At 40.4% G+C, this 24,761-nt stretch overlaps 2 protein-coding genes across 2 annotated transcripts in view; both read left to right on the forward strand.

The window, feature by feature from the left end:
- Positions 1-16,260: 16,260 nt before the first annotated feature.
- LOC137271830 (uncharacterized) lies at positions 16,261-18,309 on the forward strand. Its single transcript, XM_067804227.1, has 2 exons — positions 16,261-16,295; positions 17,001-18,309. The coding sequence occupies exons 1-2, from the start codon at positions 16,261-16,263 to the stop codon at positions 18,307-18,309; spliced, it is 1,344 nt and encodes a 447-aa protein (XP_067660328.1).
- A 5,237-nt stretch (positions 18,310-23,546) lies between these two features.
- LOC137273799 (LIM/homeobox protein Lhx3-like) overlaps positions 23,547-24,761 on the forward strand; it is a 33,823-nt gene continuing 32,608 nt past the window's right edge. Inside the window, exon 1 of the mRNA XM_067806657.1 lies at positions 23,547-23,800. Within this exon, the coding sequence (XP_067662758.1) occupies positions 23,686-23,800 (115 nt within the window). The 5' untranslated portion in view covers positions 23,547-23,685. The remainder of the gene's footprint in view (positions 23,801-24,761) is intronic.

Below are 24,761 nucleotides of genomic sequence, written 5' to 3' on the forward strand. Positions count from 1 at the left end.
AACCTGATAGACCCTTGTATCATGACGCAAATGGTCTCCACCATTAAAACAATAGTTGATTATAGTTTGCTGAAAATAACACGTCTTAGGAAAGTACGTAAGTGAATGGTGCATAATCTCCCATCCACGAAGGAACAGACTCATGTATTTCCAAATCGCCTCCGTATAGCTGGAATATTGCTTAGTACGTCCTTGCACACCAACTGACTACTAGTTAACGGACGTATTAAGGTGTGGATGAGTTACTATAGTTTTACGCCGCTTTTAGCCATATTTAAGCAGTAGTAAAACAGTTGGTTAATCCGACGTAGTTACGGTGATTTCAAAACTTGGTAGAAAATGTCAGTTTTTTTCCACTCAGCAACATTATAGTTATATGACGGTGGTCTTTATTTAATCTGGGACCAGACAATCTCGTGATTGACGTCGTGAACATCGATATACGAAAGTGGGATCGCAAGATACGTATGAACCATTTATAAGTCCCGTCAGTCGCCTCTTTCGACAAACAAGAGTTGATGGAGACAAATTCTAGTACGATACAAGTGTGTGGATAAAATCATAACAAAAATGTTAATTCCAACACTGCATTAGTTTTTTTTGCCCGGCGCGACGATCACTGCAGAAGCAATATTCAAATGCATGCATGACAGTTTTTCGTTTTTTGACACGGACGATGTATTTTGCAAAGCAGGTCAATAGCTCGCGAAAACTCTCATCACTATTTGTAGGCGAGGAAGCTTGTTCCAACGCCCATGAGATACGTATTGTGTCATATTCGACCTTTTTTGCGAACACCTTTACTGCAATCGGTTATTGTCAGCAATCATATCGGTATACAGATTGTGATGACATTTAATGTCGTCATACCCATCAAGCTTAAAAATGCTTCATGAGGAGCACGACACTTAGCAGGATATTCTTACTTCTTCATCAGATGAAGAAGCAAATCGGAAGCAGAGAGCTATATACGTATATATGAAACAACTGCTGTGATCAGACAAGAATGCTGGACATTTCACAAGAGAAGCTGGTAGTTAAGGGGCGCTGATTGGTAATAGCAATGTACAAATAGAAGCCAGGAATATTGACAACATTTTCAGGGCTAATGTGCCTTTTGGGTACAATTGAATTTGTTTCATGGTATTATCGGGAGAGACTATGCACTGGTGTTGACATTTTGAGGCGCGTCCACTTGGTACCGTCGACGTAGATGTCAGTGATCATGGTGCAGATGTGGATATTGATTCAGATGGGCGGCAGTTACATCTTTGTGCCACCATTTACCAAACTAATTACTGCTTGTATTAGATGAAGATGTGCGTGTTGACGTAGATATAGAATCTGGTGTTGATGTAGATATAGAATCTGGTGTTGATGTAGATATAGAATCTGGTGTTGATGTAGATATAAAATCTGGTGTTGATGTCGTTTTAGCTTTCTATAAACAATTCAAGGGGAACTAACTACCATTAAGATTGAGACAGCGTAATTTCTCTCGCCATCTTGTAGATATTCGGGTCAACAGACATGGCAAACCGCGGGCTGACACAGTAAGAAACGATCCTTATTTTCAATCAAAGCGAGTCCACGATGTATCCATTCAGTTTGCCGACAGTTCCTCCTTGTATCCACCAGATCTGCAGTCGGTCCCTCATTGTATCCACCAGATCTGCAGACAGTTAATAATTTTATCCGTCCTATCTGCAGGCAGTTAATCATTTGTTCGAAATGTGGCCAATCCTTCATGGCATCCACTCGATCTACAGAGAGATCTCCTTTGTATTCGCCCGATCTGCCGTCAGTTCCTCATTGTAGCCACCCGATCTACAAACAGACCCTTATTGTAGCCACCCGATCTACAAACAGACCCTTATTGTAGCCACCCGAGTCAGACAATCCTTATTGTAGCATGATTCAAACCACTCTGGTCAGACAGAAATGTGTAAGAAGGACGCCTGTATATTTCAGTGCTATAAAGTACGGAAACTCAAAACTGACTACTAAATTAATTCATTAAATTATACAAAAAACGACTTCACCGAAAGACAGTGAAAACTGGCATTTCGAACTTCCGTCGGAAACTGTTTATTACAGAGACAATCCCAAGAACAATGTAGAGATTTAATCATTGCCTATAACAGGTCGTAGGCTGGACGAGTCTCTCGATCCGCACTTCGTGTCGCCAGTTACTCAACACCATGACATGTATTTCATCAAGGGCACTAGACCGTTGGAATCATCCAAAATATCTGTGGAGTTATTCCCCTTGTTATTGAGGCCATGTACCTGTCACTATGTCCGTGAGAGACCGTGTACTTGCCACGGTGCACCCTTCAAGTCTGACTTGAAAACCGCGTCCGTGTCATGCCGTAGCAGACGTTGGCGATAGCTTCATTGTCCACTACTTGAATCCGTCGAGCAACGAGGCGGGAAAAGAGAGTTAAAAATATTAGACTCTGCTCAAACCACCTGGGTTCGGCCATTCAATTCGTCTGCAATCCGAATTTGATCAGCTTAATATCAGGAGCGTAATGAAATTTAACGTACTATTCAGGACCCTCTGGTTTGTAAAAAGCTCCGGCACGGAGGCCAATCAAGCTAATGCGTTTAAACTATCACCCTGGGACTTCGAATTCCCCTGCGCTGCCAGCAGTCTTCGCGAGCCGCCATCTTGAGAAAAGTTCCCGCCAAATTTAGCAAGAAAGGCGGGAGATGTTTCACGTGCGAAGCAGACGTCACGAATTTTCATCAAATATCTTCTTCCTGGCCATCGAAGCGTAATTGTAAATTTATGACCAGCTCTCAATTTTTGACGGCACGCTTTTGACGTGATAATTATATTGGACTCGCGACACCTCGGATTTCTCGTCCTCGCTCTTATCTAGGGAGCCTGTCCTTTGACCTTTCATTCTACCAGCTTTGCGAATCAATGGTAGCAAATGAGGCAGGGTTGGAGTTTATGGCCTTTACATTGTGAGGATATGTTGTACAGTGAGTACAGATGTAGACCACTGGCGAAGTCCGTTAATCGCGGCTCTGGTCGAGTCAAGCTTCTTCTGGCCATTAAGTGCAAGTGTGGTCATAGGCTCATACATGCTTCTAAATTCGTACCTACATATCTTCCGTGAGATTCGAATTCAGATGCCTTTGCTCTTGTAGTGAGTGAGTGGAGTAGGGGTTTAATGAGTGAGTCAGTGAGTTGTTGTACGAGAGTCTGATTTATATTTTATTTATAATAATTCGAACATTCTAGGTCCTTTTATGAAACCACATCCGAAAAGAGATCCGAAAGGTTGCTTAAGAAATAAAATGTCACGACATTTTCCCGAAATGTGGCACGCGTTTTCAAACAGAGAATTTACAAGGGTTTTGAATGAGGAAATGTGCACGTTTAAAGTTATTTTAATTGTAGATGACGCCATTATTTGAATTTAACAAATTGTGAATTTTATAACGCCACTATAAGGAGCTATCTTCGCTCGATCGTCTAGCTGACAGTACGTTTACATAACCTCAATATTCCTTGATTTAGTTACACAACACGAGGAATATTTAACCTGGGGAAATTATATTCACTTCATAATAAGCATGATTAGATTTGCTGCTACACGAGACTTCATCGAATGTTGCTTTAAAATACCCATGGAATGCTCGACCAATGATAATTAATGTAACACAGTCCATCTTATGCGTCGTATTTCGTATGCTATGACTCTCTTACCCATGCCATTAAGTCGCGAATATGCGATTGCAGCGCCATCTAGAACCAGGTGTGACTTTACAGGGCCTTAGTCCGACATAAATTATGTATGTGTGAAATGATTTCGTGCAATAAAGACTTCAAACCACTTTATCGCTTATTAAAATGCCGTATTGATTATATATATGAGGTAGTTAGAAACAGCTTCAGATAATAAACGTACTCTAATGACAGTCATCTTTCGAAAGAGGAATCATTAAGTTTGAGCGATGATTGTAGATCTCAAGTAATACGATTGACCTTTAGATTTTTTCAAAAGAATTATTCTATTTACTTTTGAGAAAACAGCTGATAAAAATATCTGTCATCATCATCATCATCATCATCATCATCATCATCATCCTTGACGTCGTCGTCATCATGTTCTTTGGCCAACACTGTTTGATTGTCATTCTAAAAGTACAAAGTAAAGAATAAGATTTCAGATGTACACTTAATTCCAACGGCATAGAGCGGCGTTTTGGTGCAGATTCTTATATATACATACTGTCCTAAATCGTTTGCCATTTGTTAGTTTAAAATAATTCCATCAAGAAATCATCACCATCGCTTCCGATAACGACAGATCAGATGTCGCAACATTATTGGTTTTGAATTTTAGAATGTAAACAATGAAATGGGAACGAAAGATATCTGACTACCCTATCGAACTAACACATAACACTGTATCACCTAAACAATGATATATTTACATTAAAGATTGTAATTTGAAGTAAAAAGCCGTAATCGATCGTGACAAGCGTGAGAATCTGTAGACAGACAAGCGTGAGAATCTGTAGACTGCGACAAGCGTGAGAATCTGTAGACAGACAAGCGTGAGAATCTGTAGACAGACATGCATGAGAATCTGTAGACAGACAAGCGTGAGAATCTGTAGACAGACAAGCGTGAGAATCTGTAGACACACATGCATGAGAATCTGTAGACAGACAAGCGTGAGAATCTGTAGACAAACAAGCGTGAGAATCTGTAGACAGACAAGCGTGAGAATCTGTAGACAGACAAGCGTGAGAATCTGTAGACAGAGACAAGCGGTTAGACGTGAGAATATGTAGACAGCGACAAGTGGGAGAAACTAAACACACAAGCGGGCGAATCTGTAGATAGAGCCAGGCAGGAGAATCTGTAAAGACAAGCATGAGAATCTGTAGACAGACAAGAGGGAGTATTTTTAGACTAAGACAAACCGGGGAATCTGTAGACAGAGACAGGCAGAAGAATCTGTAAACAGAGACAAGCGCAAGAATCTGCAGACAGACACGCGTGAGAATCTGTAGACAGAGAGAGAGGTGAGAATGTGTAGATAGACAAGATTGCGAATCTTTAGGCAGAGACAGGCGTGAGAATCTGTAGACAGAGACAGAGGTGAGAATCTGTAGATAGAGATAAGTTTGAGAATCTGTAGACAGAGACAGGCGGGAGAATCTGTAGACAGGGACAGGCGGGAGAATCTGTAGACAGGGACAGGCGGGAGAATCTGTAGACAGGGACCACCGGGTAGACGTGAGAATCTGTAGACAGGGACCACCGGGTAGACGTGAGAATAAAGAACTTGAGACAAGCGCAGTGACGCCATTCACTACAGTTCTTATATTCGTGTTCAGGATCATCTCAGTTTAAGTAAACTTAGTCTCAGTGCTATTCGTTACACTCCTACACTGGATCTAACAAAAACCTCGTAGGAGGTCGCGAAAGGTAACCTTTGAGCGACCTATGACCGGCGTCAAATGCGAAACGGATAAACGGATGTAACCAATCAGACAACGGCTGCTGTTTTGGGTTTGGTGGGACTTACAAAATACACCGGTCACTGACAATGATCTCTCAACAAACGAAAAATCCGCATATAACACTATATTTGACCTGCAGTATACACGCTTTTTTCGGTTTCTGTTGACATGCTTACCATTAGCTAATATTTCCGCAAGCTGACATCTTTGAACATTGCCAAAAACACTATTTTCAGCGACTGTTTATTATTCGCTTTGTGGTGTGCTCCATGTACATCGTCCGGAAGCACAAACCGTAGAGTGGGTAAACGTTCAAAAGGTATGTGCGAGTGTCCACTTTCGTGATTTAGTCACATTGTACACATGTGTGGAATCAAACCTGGGTCTTCGGGAGTGACTAGCGAACGCTTTAACCACTAGGCTACTCCACCGCGCTGGGTAACAGAGAAACTCTTATGTTTATATTCTATAGATTGTTTAACAGGACATAGCTCCTCTGTGTATGGTTTCAATAATGATACTGTTTACACTTATACACTAGTTAAGTCTGAACACCATGAACACTGGATACATCCTGACTTCGGAAAATCACGAACAAAGTTTATAAAAAAAATTATTATTCTAATTTGAGCGAAATAACGTTCTATCTTCCTTTTAGCATTTTCATCAAAGGTACTTCTCGTAACGAACGTTTTAGCTTTTATTGAACCCAAAGTCTTTAAACCGCGAGAAACGAAAATGGCCGCTGTAAAGCTGATCTTAGATTCAGACTGTGCTTTCGTATTCACTGCGGGAATCTGAGGAAACCCCTTTAAGTACTTTTCCATATAACACCGACAACATTGATCGTCAGGTCTCGGAGGGGTAAGAATTATCAGAATATGCTATTATCCTAACACCTATTACAGTCTCTTCAACACGTGTTAGCAAACCTCTGTTGCTCGTCTAGGATATATAACATAATGGCTTTGGTTTGATCACTGACGGGAAAACTAATTTGCACGTAGCTTATTATTACTTGATAAATGATTGACAGGGCTTCAAGTGAATTTTTGCCAATCAATAAAATCTGAGTGTGTTAGTGTTCTGTCGTTTGTTTCTTTCAGGTAAACACCCCATCTCATTAATTAAATGGACTGTATTGGTAATAGCTATTATCGTTTCTTGACAGAAAGGGGAGATAACCTTATCTGAAACATTATTTAGGACGGAGACCCTAAGCTGTTGTTATCCAACCTTTCTCGACAGCATCCTTTCATCAGTTTTGATTTTAAAAATTCAATTTTTTAAATATTACGACAATGCCATAGCTCAACGTGGGTGAGGGTTTGTGAAATTTCTGTGACCATTCTTGAATTTAAGAAACTTCATAATCTCTAGCACATTAGCAACTTCAAAGTTAAAAATAAAAAGGCCCTGATAACTCTGGAAGATATGAATACACAATGTCATTTAGAAAGTGGTTAAATGTTACAAATAGTATGTTTGAGATTAGACTTTCTCAGTAAACCACAGGTCAAATGATGTCGAGTTTCATATTTACGTGTTGATATCCGCTGATGTTGAGTTTCATATTTATGTGTTGGTATAATCTGACGTCGAGTTTCATATGTACGTGTTGGTATCAACTGATGTCGAGTTTAATACCTACGTGTTGGTTTCAACTGATGTCGAGTGTAACATTTACGTGCTGGTATCAACTGATGTCTCGTTTCACACATTTGGGTTGGTATCAACCAATGTCGAATTTCACATTTACATTGACATATTCAGTCGAGGTTTATCTTTTCATAAATCCACACTCTCGAGCGCGCCATTGTAGCACAAGTTCGGGTTCATTTGAATAAGAAAAGCAATATCTGGGGATTTAAATTTTATATGTTCAACTGTAAAATATTTCAAGGCTAAAATTATTACCAAGGAAATTGTTTGTGAAAGGGGATTGGTAACTACCAGCGTATTCTTCAGCAGATGCTAAAACTAAATGCATGATTTTATAGTTCCCCGTGTCCCAATCTAGGCAACTTGAAGCCATCATTCAGCTCCTCATTCCTTTGATTTAAAAACTTCATCTGAATTAATTATAACCTTATGGTATTAAAGGCGTAAAATAAAGATTTTAGTGATTTCTCTTATACCTTCCCAATTGCCCAACTCCGTCGTGTAAACCATCAGGGGGGACATGCCACATACACGGCTGACTGGAGGGGAGGCGTGTGGTTGAGGGTGGTCGCTGTTGGAGATGTGGGGTGAGGAGTGATATGAATATGGTGGTGAGGTGGGGTTGATGATTGTATATGGAATGGTGGCCAGTGCTGGGGGGAGAGTTGAAGGTTGATGGAGGTGCGTTGGAGTTGATGAGCGTGTGTGTGTGTGTTGGGGGGGGGGGGGGGTTGAGGTGGGAGGGTGGTCTGTTCTGGGTTAGTTGTTGAAGTGTATATTTAGGTGGGTACATAACAATCAAATCCCTGGTCCCACATCGCCAAGAGATGAGGATTCCGTCTAAACGGGCACTGGAGTATCAAGGCTGAAATATTTTCCGACTGTAGCTCCGAGATTACCATGGCGTGAATTATTCTACTGTATTCAAGGGCGGTTGCATATTTGGAATTATTTTAATTCATGAAAGAATTCAAATTGATTGGAAAGACAGTTACCCATAGGTTCTCGTATCCTCCACTCAACCGTGCGTTAACACACTATCAAGCGTAAACACACTATCAAGCGTAAACATAGCATCAAGTGTAAACATACTATCTAGCGTAAACACACTATCAAGCGTGAACGTACTATCAATCGTACACATACTGTCAAGCACTCAACATGTCAGATACTAGCCTGTAACACAAGACAGTCATCGTCAACAACAGATATATCCTCAATAAAACGTAACGCTTCATAACACTAGTCACCTAACACACCAAACACACCAGACGATCTTCCAGCACACCAGACAGTCACCCAACACAACAGGCAGTCACTCAACACAACAGGCAGTCATTCAACACACCAGACAGTCACCCAACACAACAGGCAGTCACTCAACACACCAGACAGTCTCTAACCACACCAGACAGTTAGCCAACACACCAGGCAGACACCCAACACATCAGACAGTCTTGCAAACACACCAGACAGGCACCCAACACACCAGACAGTCACCAATACATTAGACAGTCATGCAACACACACGACAGTTATCCAACAAATCAGACAGTCTTCCAACACACCAGGCAGTCACCCAACACACCAGACAGTCACCCACCATATCAGACAGTCTCCCAAAGCACCGGAGAGTCTCCCAACACACCAGACAGTCCAACAACGGTCACTCAACACAGCAGACAGTTACCCAGCACACCAGGCAGACAGTCAGCACATGCGACAGTCACTCAGCAGTTCCCCAACAAACCAGACAGGTACCGAATACACCAGGTTGTTACTCAACAGCCATCTAACACATCAGACTGTCACCCTACACACCACAGTTCCCCAGCACACCAGACAGGTACCGAATACATCAGGTTGTTACTCAACAGCCATCTAACACATCAGACTGTCACCCTACACACCACATTTCCCCAGCACACCAGACAGGTACCGAATACACCAGGTTGTTACTCAACAGCCAACTAACACATCAGACTGTCACCCTACACACCACAGTTCCCCAGCACACCAGACAGGTACCGAATACACCAGGTTGTTACTCAACAGCCATCTGACACATCAGACTGTCACCCTACACACCACAGTTCCCCAGCACACCAGACAGGTACCGAATACACCAGGTTGTTACTCAACAGCCAACTAACACATCAGACTGTCACCCTACACACCACAGTTCCCCAGCACACCAGACAGGTACCGAATACACCAGGTTGTTACTCAACAGCCATCTGACACATCAGACTGTCACCCTACACACCACAGTTCCCCAGCACACCAGACAGGTACCGAATACACCAGGTTGTTACTCAACAGCCATCTAACACATCAGACTGTCACCCTACACACCACAGTTCCCCAGCACACCAGACAGGTACAGAATACACCAGGTTGTTACTCAACAGCCATCTGACACATCAGACTGTCACCCTACACACCACAGTTCCCCAACAAACCAGACAGGTGCCGAATACATCAGGTTGTTACTCAACAGCCATCTAACACATCAGACTGTCACCCTACACACCACAGTTCCCCAACACACCAGACAGGTACCGAATACAAAAGGTTGTTACTCAACAGCCATCTAACACATCAGACTGTCACCCTACACACCACAGTTCCCCAGCACACCAGACAGGTACCGAATACACCAGGTTGTTACTCAACAGCCATCTAACACATCAGACTGTCACCCTACACACCACAGTTCCCCAGCACACCAGACAGGTACCGAATACACCAGGTTGTTACTCAACAGCCATCTAACACATCAGACTGTCACCCTACACACCACAGTTCCCCAACAAACCAGACGGGTACCGAATACACCAGGTTGTTCCTCAACAGCCAACTAACACATCAGACTGTCACCCTACACACCACAGTTCCCCAACAAACCAGACAGGTACCTAATACACCAGGTTGTTCCTCAACAGCCATCTAACACATCAGACTGTCACCCTACACACCACAGTTCCCCAGCACACCAGACAGGTACCGAATACACCAGGTTGTTCCTCAACATCCATCTAACACATCAGACTGTCACCCTACACACCACAGTTCCCCAGCACACCAGGCACCCATGTAAATAACCGCACAATCCACTTATCACATTACGTCAACCACAGAAACAGGCAACCCCCATATGTTTGCTTTAGTGTATCTGTGGCCCAGGAAATGGTCGCTTCCTCGTAGAGGGGTCCGGGCGATAAAAAAGGCACGCGTAAAACTCCCCACCCCGGGACGATCACCACGAAGGATTGTGGGTAAACTAGTCGAGAGGGAGGGATGCCTACCGCTCATGTACCGCTTTATCGCTCAGTCGATTAACTCGATTGACTAGATTTTTATTTCGTTTCGTGCGTTAGAACTTTTCATTCTTTCCAATTTACTGATTTCCCAGGGTGATACTTTCCCTTTGAAGGGAACGATCGGATCTCGCTCTACCAGCAGCGCATCTCGGTGCTGGGATAAATAATTCAAGACAGGAGACGGAGATAGGAACGCGAAACACTCTGAATAACGGAGGAGAAGAGAAGAGCGTATTTCTCATGTTCCAGATTAAAGCCACCCAGCTGCATTCTGGTTTTGGTCTGAGGGAGGACGTTTGTTCGTTCATTCTAAGACAACTGACAGAAAACTTACTTCGATCGATCGCTCTCTCTCTCTCTCTCTCTCTCTCTCTCTCTCTCTCTCTCTCGCTCGCTCGCTCGCTCTCTGTTTTGTGTAGACATTGAACACCCTTTATGAATTACACTTCTCTGTTTCGTTGAGCTGTCAATTGTCAAATAACCATACCAACCTGAAGGAAATCGTCAAAAACTGCATTGACAACGGACTCAATATATCTAATAATATATCTCGTATACACCATATAAGCTATCTGATCTCGCTAAAGATACGATGTTGACGAACCTAATACATCCAGTTGCATTCATTGTATAACACGTCATGCGTCCTAATAAGCTTTAGAAAGGAAAACCTATTTTCATTTTCATTTATGAAGAAACACGTACTCGTTATGCACTTTTTCCATGTTTCAAAACATAATTTTCCAAGAAATCGAAATGTCAAATAGTTACAACGGCATCACCGTTCTCTTGCTGAGACCTGTGTTCATCACAACGGTGAAACAGCGTTAAAATCGAATAATTCCAAACCTGATGCTTTCATTAGGCAGTAATCAATTACATATTAAACTAATTATTGAAATTACTCGAATCGCTAATTAGATCATTGACATGTAACGTACAAAAGAGTGTAGCGATTTGTGTACACCGTCGATTAAGCTTTCATCTCGCAGAGGACGGTACATACGATTCACATGTATTCCCCGTGAGTACGATAGAAAATCATCCAGTTGATGCCGCTTGGAGGTCATAGGTCGGAGTGCTACAAACAATATCCTTCAGATGGTTTTAAACGGCAACCGATGACACTAACGACTGGCGGTACAATGGTTTAATATGTAAATAAATAGTAATTTATTGTAGTATCACTCTATGTAGCGGAAAAAATCGGGCTAATTAACTATACTAACTATACTAACTATACTAACTAATTATACCAATAATGATGTAAATAACAAGTATGATTGTGTAGTTATTACTTTACAAACTATAGAGGTTATTAATCCATCTTATATCTCATGATGTTAATAGTTAAACCCCTCATGAAATACGAAATACGTATTAAGTATTATTTCATAGCTATTTCCATGCAAAATATCGGGGTAATTAATTTGTCTTAAAAGTGATGTTAATAGTTAAACTAATGAAATAACGGTTATTTCATAGTTATTACTAGATGTCGCAGTTCAGTTATAAATTTTACTTCAAGCGTAAACCAAAATTTGACCATGCAATTGAGAAGAAATAAGAAAACAGGCATATTTATGTTTTCTTGAGCTGAACGATTAATATTTTTCTCTTTGTTTTTTTATCCTTGGTAGAATAATGATCTTTGTCAAACTGTCCAATGTTTTCACTGTTATTCGTTTGTGGCCTGTTTGTAATATAAGTAAGTTTTATAAAACATCAACACATACATTTCCAAACGATCCACTTGTGCAATAAATATGACATTAAATAGAAATAAATATTTCACATGTGCCACTTAAAAATAACAATCCTCAACAAAAATAAATGATATATAGCTAAAAGAATGGCTCAAAACATAAAAGCATAATTTATAGAGGGAAAAAAGACAACAACAGGAAAACCACAATCCAAATCGATTCGGAAAACGTGAATGTTATATTGTGTTAAAGTCCCAATACTTTGCTCTGTTAGCTATGTGGTAAATATTCTCCGTTTGAAACCTGTCACCTAAGTCAATACATTGCTGCATTCAAACTAGGCAATAATGCCTCTTGCTTTTCAAGACCTCTTTCGGTGAACTAGCTGCGCAGCGAAACAATAACAAAATCGATTTTTGACATTTAAAAAGAAAACCAATACTCACTCTTCATAACGATGCAGTGAAGTATCAGCTCAGAAATAAGTTGGAAAGAGAGCGAATTCATATGGCAAAACCACTTTAATAGATTAATCCAATCCATAACACTAGCATGTCGTTTGTGAAAATTTCATGAAATTCAAATTTACTGTAGTATTTCGAATAAAGATTATCAATGTTATGAAATGAAAAGCGGGCCGAAAGCAACATCCCTACTTGCAGTTGATGGAGGAGATATTTAGGTGATTGAAATTGAATTTCGGATTATTTTTTTCTCCAAATGTTTCAAACGGGTTCGGAAGGGAAAGGCATTTTTTTAAAAATGGGATGCTACGGGACATATGTTTAAAATGTCTTTCATGTGAGCTGATCAGTGAATTGACTCAACAGTGCAATGTAACTTTTGAATGAAGTTACCCGTCTGTGCCATAAATACCTCATGTGAATATCATGTTGAGTGTAATTCATTCTGTTTCCTGAACGTCCATTGTTTCTGGTGTTTGAAAAATACGAACACATTCAATTTCCGTTCTAATGGAGAAAACACGACACAGTGGGTCTGGTTTTCATAAGTGAGAAAGTTAGAATTTATTATAAACATATTTTTGTGCATCGGTAAGAATATTCCTTATGGTTATTTAACACTTCCTTTGTGGATATGGTAATTATACTACTACTACTACTACTACAACTACTACTACTACTACTACTACTACTACTACTACTACTACTGCTGCTGCTGCTGCTGCTGCTGCAGCTGTTCTTATCACTACTGGACAGTATCAACAATAACAAAAGTTGCATTGACATGTCATAAACGAAAAATATTCATGTTTTTTAGATGGAATAAAACAGCGTTACTTACATAGTGAACACACTCAACCACAACTATTCGGCATTTTGAAACAGATCGTGTGTTTGTATTAAAAGAAAAAATCTTCATTTTGGGATTTAAACAAAGGTAGTGTGATGGCTTTATACAATTCTGACGTTGCAGTTTATGATGGTGATAATAATGAAAGATTCATTAGTCACTGTGCTGATTAAAACAACAACAATAATAATAATGATGATGATGATGATGATGATGATGATGATGATGATGATGATGTTGTTGTTGTTGTTGTTGTTGTTGTTGTTGTTGTTGATGATGATGATGACGACGACGATGCTGATAATGATGATATATTTGCGTTATGGAAATTCCCCCTTAATTTCATTCTTTAAAGTTCAAATCCAAATATAATTTGAGTGATAATTTGTCTGATTATATTTTCATACTAACGTCCACGATGAAATTCTCAAATGGCTTGTTTCAACTCATTCATACTGTATAGGGCTACGTGATCAAATACAACTGTGATGATTAAATTCTTAGTGTTTTCCGCTACGCCACACTGTGGTGTTGTATCAGTCCGCGACACGAAATAGTTCAATAGCGATTTAATGAGTCACGCAAACATAAACTGAAATGTGTTTCGCTTAATACACATTCCTTACAAACATTTTGAAACAGGTTGATAACTAGCACAAACATCATTACAAACGGTGTTAAATAAGGCTACAAAAATACATGGAGACATGGAAATACTTTTTAACTTCATCAATTCGGACATGTATAAACAGGACTATGCTGTGCTGTATCTGAAGTGGGATAGTTTATATTAAGATAGTTGATATTAGGACAATGAATTCAATCACTATGTCCCATACATCACACTGCCTGTTAATTTGTGGAGGTGAAGATTTCGCTGTGTAATGTACCCAGAAATATATCGCCTATTGTGAAAGAAACACACACAACAATTCTCATTTTATAATAAACCAACATTTTTTTCTTGATTGTTTTGTTGTCCGATTATTGCGTGGGCAGATGAAACTATGATTATAGCCATTGCTTGTTTTTTTGTGCTTGCATTTAAAAATATACGTTACGCCTAAATACTCCTGACATTAGATGTTTTATGAAATAAAATAATATTTTCCCTAAACAGTCATAACTCTTAGTTTTGCGCATTGTGATATCAAATTATTGATATGAATCATCATTATAATATTTATCACAAGGTTCCGTAGCTGCATGTGGTCTTGGTACAAATAGTAGCTCGTGATGGTGTGGAAATGCGCGAGTTAAATCTCCAAATCATCATCATCATCATCATCATCGCAGTATGGGGAGATTTCAAAACTTTTGAATCAGATGTCTCTTATATGCATCCATTACTGATTCATCGAGACAAAGAATGAATTAAACACATTTTTTCAACACTGACAGAAGAAACTGAAGTTATTTTCATATAGATAAAATACGTATATTGTTGTGTTGCATGGCATCAGAAAATACGTGAAAGTTGAGTGTGACAAACAGTTACCAAATTATTAAAAACGTGCTGAAAACAGACTCCGAAACATTGAAATCTCGTGGACCAAAACTCAGCCTGATACTCGTTTGAAATGCATGACCATACCGTCCATTTTCAGTTTGATTCGTGGCAGACGTCAACATAAGTGGGAGCATAAGTCCAATCTCTGCAGTTTATATACATAACTTTATGGATCGGATACTTCAAGATAATACAACGTCAATATTTTCAAAGATTTTATAAAAATTAAATCATATTTATTACAAAACGCGAAATGCACTTTTCCAAAGGACGAAATCAACAGAAATCGGTAATACTTATTTGATATTATAGGTTATGAAGGTACCAATACATTTTTGTAATATATTCAAATTTATGCCTCAAGAAAAAACACGAAAAAAAAATCTCATTCACGAATCGAAATCGCGTACTGGGGGGCGTATCTTGCAAATTCAGTTACGGGAGTTGTGCTGCTGAAACATCGATGGCTTTCTATCTCGGTTTGGGAAAATCCTTATTTTCCTATGAATTCCTCAGGGGCATATGAAAGCTTTGAGTTGATTACCGCTATATACTCACACATTTGTTTAGGATTTCCTTATCGTAAAGGTTAGTCTTTTGTCGAAGTTTATTCAGCTAGTGTTAGTTTATCTCAGCGAGGATATGGGACACTGTTTACCAAGTATTCGCTTTATGTCAGTTTTAGAATTGAGGTATTGATAACACTATGAAAACTGCTGGGCCGAGCATCGGATTGAAAGGTAGCTGATGCATAGGTTCGTTTGAGCAGGCTACCATTGCTAAAACGCTTTCAATTTGCACAAGTTAACGAAACTGATCTTAGTAAGAATTTTAGTTCATGATTATTTTACTATGAAGAATTACAAAACGTGAATTAGTAAATAGGTATTGTATCGAGACATTATTGTAAAATTGCTCTTTTTGAAATTCACGTCATGTAATTGTTTTTACAACGACACGTCAATATTATTGAATTCTAAATAGAAGCATTCGTTTGATGAAAACCTAAAGCAAATATGTAGTTAATAATGAAAGTATTCATCTGGTTTTACTTTTTATCAAACCGATTGAGGGTTTATTGTCAAAAGAATCACTTGCTATTTGTCATACTGGATATTTACGTAAGTATCTGTCCTGATTATAATGGGAGTCGTGAGTAACCTGTTAAGAACTTGGTATCTCCTCATCCGATGTTACCCCACGTGCGACATATTGATGATGTCAGCGATCACGTGCCTAAAATCCTCTAATCATGGCGAGGTTGAAACAAGATATGACAGTGATTTTGTAGGAAGTGGTAACGTTTAATGCATGGTAGTGGAGAGACTGTGTTGATCCTGCGCCTCGAATGTGTTTGTGTGGGGCTGTTCTCACTTGGCAGCGTGGTGTAGTCATTCCACGACAACCATTACCACTGCTGCTAATACTGTTGGCTTTACTACTGCGACAACTTCTGTTATGGCAGCCACTACTGCTGCTGCTACTTCTACTACTACTGATGCCAATGCTGCTTCTACTACTACTGCTGCTATTTCTTCTACTACTAATACTACTACTACTGCTGCAACTGTTAATCCTACAATAATTACTACTACTGCTGCTGCTGCTGCTGCTACTACTACTACTACTGCTACTGCTACTGCTGCTGATGCTGCTTCTACTACTACTGCTGCTGCTATTTCTTCTTCTTCTACTACTACTGCTGCAACTGTTAATCCTACAATAATTACTACTACTGCTGCTACTACTTCTACTACTACTACTACTACTGCTACTGCTGCTACTGCTACTACTGCTGATGCTTCTACTACTACCATTGCTATTTCTTCTACTACTACTACTGCTGCAACTGTTAATCCTACAATAATTACTACTACTACTACTGCTACTTCTACTACTACTATTATTACTGCCGCTGCTACTGTTACTGTTACTTCTACTACTAGTAATGCTGCTACTACCGGATCAGTAACCACAACTACTGTTCTACAGACACTGCGCCCTTTACTACTCCTACTGCTACTGCTATAACTACTCCTACAGCTACTGCTGTAACTACTACTGCTACTGCTACTGCTATAACTACTCCTACTGTAACTGTTATAACTACACCTACTGCTACTGCTATAACTACACCTACTGCTACTGCTATAACTACTCCTACTGCTACTGCTATAACTACTACTACTACTACTACTGCTGCTGCTGCTACTACTACTACTCCTCCTCCTACTCCTACTGCTATAACTACTCCTACTGCTACTGCTATAACTACTCCTACTGCTATAACTACTACTACTGCTATAACTGCTCCTACTGCTACTGCTGTAACTACTCCTACTGCTACTGCTGTAACTACTACAGCTACTGCTATAACTACTCCTACTGCTACAACTACTCCTACTACTATAACTACTCCCACAGCTACTGCTATAACTACTACTACTACTACTACTACTACTACTACTATTGCTGCTATAACTACTCCTACTGCTATAACTACACCTGCTACTGCTACAACTACTACTGCTACTGCTATAACTACTCCTACTGCCACAACTACTCCTACTGCTATAACTACTCCTACTGCTATAACTACTCCCACAGCTACTACTATAACTACTACTACTACTACTACTACTACTGCTGCTGCTATAACTACTCTTACTGCTACTGCTATAACTACACCTGCTACTGCTATAACTACACCTGCTACTGCTATAACTACTACAGCTACTGCTATAACTACTCCTACTGCTATAACTACTCCTACAGCTACTGCTATAACTACTACTACTACTACTACTACTGTTGCTGCTATAACTACTCCTACTGCTATAACTACACCTGCTACTGCTACAACTACTACTGCTACTGCTATAACTACTCCTACTGCTATAACTACTCCTACTGCTACTGCTATAACTACTCCTACTGCTATAACTACTCCCACAGCTACTGCTATAACTACTACTACTACTACTACTACTACTACTACTGCTGCTGCTGCTATAACTACTCCTACTGCTACTGCTATAACTACACCTGCTACTGCTATAACTACTACAGCTACTGCTATAACTACTCCTACTGCTATCACTACTCCTACAGCTACTGCTATAACCACTCCTACTGCTACTGCTATAACTACACCTGCTACTGCTATAACTACTCCTACTGCTGTAACTACTCCTACTGCTATAACTACTCCTGCTATAACTACTCCTACAGCTACTGCTATAACTACTCCTACAGCTACTGCTATAACTACTCCTACAGCTACTGCTATAACTACTACTAGTGCTACTGCTATTACTACTGCTAGTGCAACTATAATAGATGTGGCTAATAATGGCTATTGCAAATATGACGAGAATACATTTGAATAATTCTGTAGTTGCAACTACTACTACTTCTACTACTACCATTACATCTATAAAGACTACTGCAATTACAAGTGCCACTGCTAATTCTGCTACTAATATTACTGCTACTGTAACTACGTTTATGATACAGCTACTACTGCTGGTACTACATCTACAATGGCTACTGGTATTACTAATACTACGGTTACTCCTGCTGCTGCTGCTACTACTACTACTCTTTTTGCTGCAGCGGGAAATACACCTACAATTTCTACTGTTGTTACAAACACTGCGGCTTCTCCTGAAGCCACTACTACTGCTACTACTAGTACTACTGCTGCTGCTACTACTACTACTATGCCTGTTGCTGCTACTGCTACGTTAACAACTACAACCACTACTACTACTGCATCGTTGCTACTGCTATTGTATTATGGCTGTTACTACATAACCCTCCACCATTACAACCATATGAGATACTACCACATCAACCACGGTCACATCAGCTGGTGTAGCAGTAAAATTGTATCTATGTGTGAACAACTACCCAGGTTTAATCACCAATAGCCACAGAGAACACCAGCAATCACGACCTTTCATCAACCACATTATTCCTTCACGTCAGACGGAGACTACGCCAGCTTTAACAGCCGAAGAGGTAGGCTCAGCATTCGGAAACGATCGACACGAAAACGCCCTCGCAGCACATCCGAATACTCCGTAATACTACCATCTCGCCCGGACCGTCGAAGACTCGCCGATCCATACTGCGATGGAAAGCCCAAACCATTTTTACCTCCCGACTGTCATCCTGGAAGATTTATCTCATTGATTTTCTCCCGACTCTAAGACTTCGGACAGGACTGTATGTAAACGCGCGACCTACACTCGCCGGATAATGTTGTTTACTTCGTTGAAGATGAAACCGACAACATGTTCGGCGGCCATTTTGAAATCGACAAGGTTTAATATCGTAAATTTTCTCCGTTGATAAAGTTGTAAGTTCAGCGTTAGCTTGGAATGAGCCTTGCTAAGGAACGTGACCTCTGCTCTTGGACGAATAGGAATTAAGTGAATGTAAGGTGATCACCGAGGCTGTTAAACATAGAAAGTAAATCGATGGCAGGGTGGGTCCGACGGGACGTGAAGTAAGTGTAATATGATAATTGATTGTTGCGAGAAGAATTTTTCTTCTGGCCGTACAGGGCAATATAATTATTGCCGTTCAGATTCACATAAAAAGTGGTTGCCTAGCAATTGCAGTGCAGATAACTTCTCACCAATGTTCCGACGTCATCACTACAGGACACGTAGATTCTAGTTCACATATTTGACTTGTCACGGAATCGAACCAGGATTTGACGAGCAGAAAGCACACTGTACCCCAAACCCTAACGGGAAGGATGGTCCGTAGAACTTGCAGCTGAATCCGTGAAGATCCGGGTTAGAATTGGTCTTCAGTAGCCCGTGCTTGTCGTAAGAGGCGACTAACAGGATTGGGTGGTAAACGCTTTCTACGGCAAGCACCGGTTTGAGAAGACTAATTCCAACGTGGAACTTCTCGAGAGGGTATATCAGTTATAAACATCGCTTCACTATCGGTGCTAGTGGTAGGATTTTACAATGCTTTATCATAGGAACGGAGCCCAAAGCGAGGAACTGTTCGGTTCTGTGCCGCACAAACCCCACAGCAGGCGTACAAACTGTTTTCGTCTTGGTGATGTGATGACGCATGTTTAGGCAGTGAAATTGCTTGAGTATTGCTTAAAGCGGCGTAAAACTGGACTCACTCACTCTCTAGTCTCTTAAACACTTCAAAAGGTTTAGGTTTAATACGACTTTAATGTTTAGTGTCTGACGACTTGTGGCCATGATCAGCGGCGACTTCAATGACATATTTTAAATGTAAATGTGCATTTTGTCATTAGAATTTTAAACAATGACTCGGCAGTGTTTCGGTTTTGGCTTATTGTCCATAAATGTACCGTTATTTTGTGAGAAGTGAACAGTGACATTATTTGCTAGAAAGGGTATTTCCCTTGTAGCGTCAGTCTTGTGTTAGATTGTTGCATCACTGATGCTCGCGTTTTTGCAGCAGCCGCCTTCCTCCATCTTGCCTGCTCTTTTCTCAACCTATTTGACCGCAGTGCCCCAGTTGTTAAAACGCTCGTTTCTTACACTCGATTCCTCTGAAGGGTACAACGTATACTCCTCTTTTCAGTGTCCTCAGCCATGGTACTGCCAACGAGCGGCATAAAACCATTTCACTCCTTCGAATTACGAAGCCTATCGTTGGCCAATATACATTTCTTCAGATTTTGAATAAATAATTGGAAAACTATTTAAAATACAATAAAATAAAAAAAAATGTTGATAAAACGCAAATAGAAAACAAGACACCCCTTCCCACAAACCTCCAGATGAAAACCAAAACAAAACTCCAAATGAAAGCAAATATAAAAACAGTAACAACACAACAAATGTAAAACAAACACATACAAGCAAAATAATTCAAAATAACCGAGCAACCGAACACACACTGTCGCATGAATTCTGTGTTTGAGTGTGCGCGTCGTGTGCTGGTTCTCATTCACAGTGTGTAACTGTAACCAAGGTTTGTGTATAGGGATTATATTTCTCATAGTAATCATAATAAAAGTCGCTCTTAGACGACATATTCAAATGAAACGACCGTGTCATTTAATCAGTGATACTCGGACAGGGATGACAGAAGATATACAGAGCTTCAGCATCAGGCTAACTATTCTCGAAACGTTCGTAACCCTACGAACTTCTTAAGTCCATTCTCAACACATTGGCTGCGATCAAAGTTAAGAATTCTTAGGGCTACGAACGTTTCGAGAATAAGGGCCCAGGGATGGGATTGTTGTTACTAGGACGGGTAACTTAGATACCCGGGATACTACGGGTGGGTACTGAGTTGGACCCGGGTATGCTGGAGAGAGAGAGAGAGAGAGAGAGAGAGAGAGAGAGAGAGAGAGAGAGAGAGAGAGAATGGATGCAAGTATTCTGTAAGTTGTTTTAGAATGAACGAACGAATGACCCCCCTAAGACCAAAACTAAAATGCAGCAGGGTGGCTTTAATCTGGTGAAATACGCTCTTCTCATGTCAACAAATATCCCACTGCCACAGAGGTCGTGTGTTCATGCCTTTCTGTTATTCAATTTCAGTGGTGCTACTACCGGTGTTTATATTCAGGCAATTGATTGGTTTTTTTAATGGAAATAATGTAATTTTCGATACAAAAATATAGACCTGCAATATTGGGTCATACTGAGGCCATATTAACAGGTTTTAGAGTTTGATAAAATAATGCACTTGACATGCTGGGTTTTTTTATACCATGGCACAGAAGGCAATATTTCGTATGTTTCTGGGCACCTTGTAAACAGTCAAGCCTGGACCAGACAAAGTTGTGATATTTGACTAAAGGCCCACACCGAAGGGAGTGAGTGAGTTAATTTAGTTCTATGCCAATATATCTCTCAATATATCAGCTTTATGGCGACGATCTGAAAATAATCGAGGCTGGACAAGCCAGTGAACAACGGCATGAGCAACGATCTACGCAATTTCTCACACCGTAAGGGTGCGATAAATTGCACTCGAGGAGACTGACCACTCGATCCACATAGTGTCCCCTGCCCCAGACAAAATAGATCACTACAAACCTGTCTTAATCCTTAATTGGGAGTTGTGGTGAACCTGCAGCCTAGTCAATTTAGTCACCTGGTTCAACTGATGTAGTCTTGTTAGGGTCTGTTCTTTACGTTGAAACATTACATGGGTATTTAGTACAGATGCAGTAGCAAAATCGCAATAGCAATGATCTTCACTTATTGTCGGTCTTGCTATCAACCATTCGTTTTCTTACAGACCAGACACTTTACAGGTCGCTGTGTTCACTCGACCAGTGCAACAACTATCACCGCTAACATGAAAGTATGTAGCATAATTTTTTTATGATAAAAAAAATGAACAATCTTAAAACTAATGTAATCTCATTTTGTCAAACTTCATTCGATGTACAGCGTGATGATGATGATGATGATGATGATGATGATCCTCAAACAAATATTGCTCAGCCCACAGTTCCAGTTTGCAGTCAAATGCATATCACCGAAGCATAATTAAATATCTGCTAAATTCCCATAATCGACCTCATCAAATAAGGTCTTTTGTCTTATGCAAATTTATGATAAAATCGTTACATTTAATAGCTGAAACTGGTAATATTCTTCCTAACCCAACATATGGCATACAAGCCCGACCCCTTTAACTGTTTTAGAGCCGTCTCGCTACTTCTTTTGTTGTTTAAGTCGTGTTTCTGTCGCAAAATTCCGACCGCTGCTAATGTAAAAGAAGTCAATTCCTGACATAAAGGTTTATATCATTTACTTCTGGAAACAAAGGCAGCTTTTATGTCCGCAGAACATATAGTCGTGGATCGCTGCTCAAAATCTGTCCCAAATCTGTCCAAACTTATCCACAGCACGCGAGTACTTTATGAAACAGCTATTGGGAATGAAAGGTCGGTGAAGCGCGTCGGATAAAATGATAGCGATTTGAGCGGTTTGGTTTCGCATGAGTAGTTCTTCCCTGAACGGTTTGTTTACACTCAAATCCCGTACCTGGGAGGTTTAGAAGTGAAGGGATTCTGTCGCTGGATGTGTCCGTGATTGTTGACCATCAAACAGTCTCGCGATCAAGGGTAATTAAGGGACATTTGTATGCTGGTGCAACCATGTTGACGCATCGAATACACCCAGGCGCATCACTCCTACTTTCTTTGATAGTTGCTGAAAATATTTGTGGAGCAAACACGCTATCAAATTTAGACAACTTCCGACAAAACTGTTCGTTGACAATGTACACAGACACTTCTGCGGTGTCGTCTGCTGGAAACCCGGGTAGTGTCGTCTGCACGAGAACACGACCGGCACTGACGTCTGCCGGGCACGTGCGCGGCTCGCGAATTGCGCGCAAGGAGGGGCCTCAGCTTGCATTGATATAGCTTTGACGGACTGGTGACATTAGCAGTTGAATGTTTTCCCCGCAAGGAGGTGTGTTTAGGGGAAGCAAAGCTATTGTTAGCCGGAGAAGATCGATCGCAGGGTCATGAATATTAATTAATTGGGTCACGTGACACGCGAGAGCAAGATATCCCAACCGGTTGGATGAAGCGAGTATGACATAGGCTATTAAGAATTGAGTTAGCTTCCAAATACCAAAATTCTTGACTACCGACCTCGAAAAGTCGACCATCGTGGAGAATTCAGTGTTCAGGGAAATGGCCCATTCGGATCTAAGTCCACAGCATACTCGAATTCATTCGTGCAGCCCATCTTTGAGTCCTCCACCATCGACACTCGCGGATATGATCAGTCGAAACAAGTTTCTAGAAGGTAAACTTTTAGTCTTTAGCTCATACATGTCACAAACAGTTATACACTATTATGAAAATTTGCATTACAGAACGAGAGCTAAATTAATTGATTCGGAGAGCGCAGTTCGTTTTTGGCTGTGTGCTAGCGTCGGGCTATTAGCTTGATTGTTCCGATGTAATTACTTTGGAGTGCAAACAGTCGAATAATATTTTGTATTAAAAGTTCATGAGCCAGGAAGATTTGATTTGCGCATTCCCCGACCTCATTTATTTTACTGATTTGATCTAGGGACCGAAATTCAATATTACGCTCGGCCATGTCGCAAATAACAGGATCGCCCCTCAGTCTAGTTCCATAAATTTGAAGATAACTTCGATTGTGTTTGATTATTTTGGTCGTTGCCAAATTAATAGGAGGACTTTAAGTATATGTAAGCAGACTAATAGTCACCGGGGATGCTTGTTTCAATTCGAGGGATGCCCCATTTCCATCAGTCGTTATTTTGAGATAGGGGAGAACAGTTTGGACGGGGAGGACATTCCACATTCGGAGTACCTAACCTGGCGCAAACTTTAGTAAGTTCTTAACTCTCACCACTTGTCATTGTGTTTACATGCTTCAGACCTCGTTTTACCTCGTTTCTGATGATAATAGTTTCGTCCGTTCACTGTCAGTTATAATTATTTGAGAGTTCAAGTTTTCTTTTTTAATCATTCTCACTTAGTGTTGAGAACTGAAAAATTCATCCACACTGAATGACGCCTATCTGCTGAGATTGTTCATATCTTGTAAACTTGGTCAGTAGGATCCTGTACTGGAATCGTTCATACCGTGTCCAGTATATCATGATTTGTATATATACATGTATAGTCATATTCTCATATAGTCTAACAGAGTATGAATGCCTTGATGCTGAACGAAATGACTGTAGGTTTGTAGTGATAATAGTTGAACTACATAGTCAATTTGTTTTGTTTCA

Source organism: Haliotis asinina, chromosome 2, assembly GCF_037392515.1.
Source record: "Haliotis asinina isolate JCU_RB_2024 chromosome 2, JCU_Hal_asi_v2, whole genome shotgun sequence".
NCBI lineage: Eukaryota > Metazoa > Mollusca > Gastropoda > Lepetellida > Haliotidae > Haliotis > Haliotis asinina.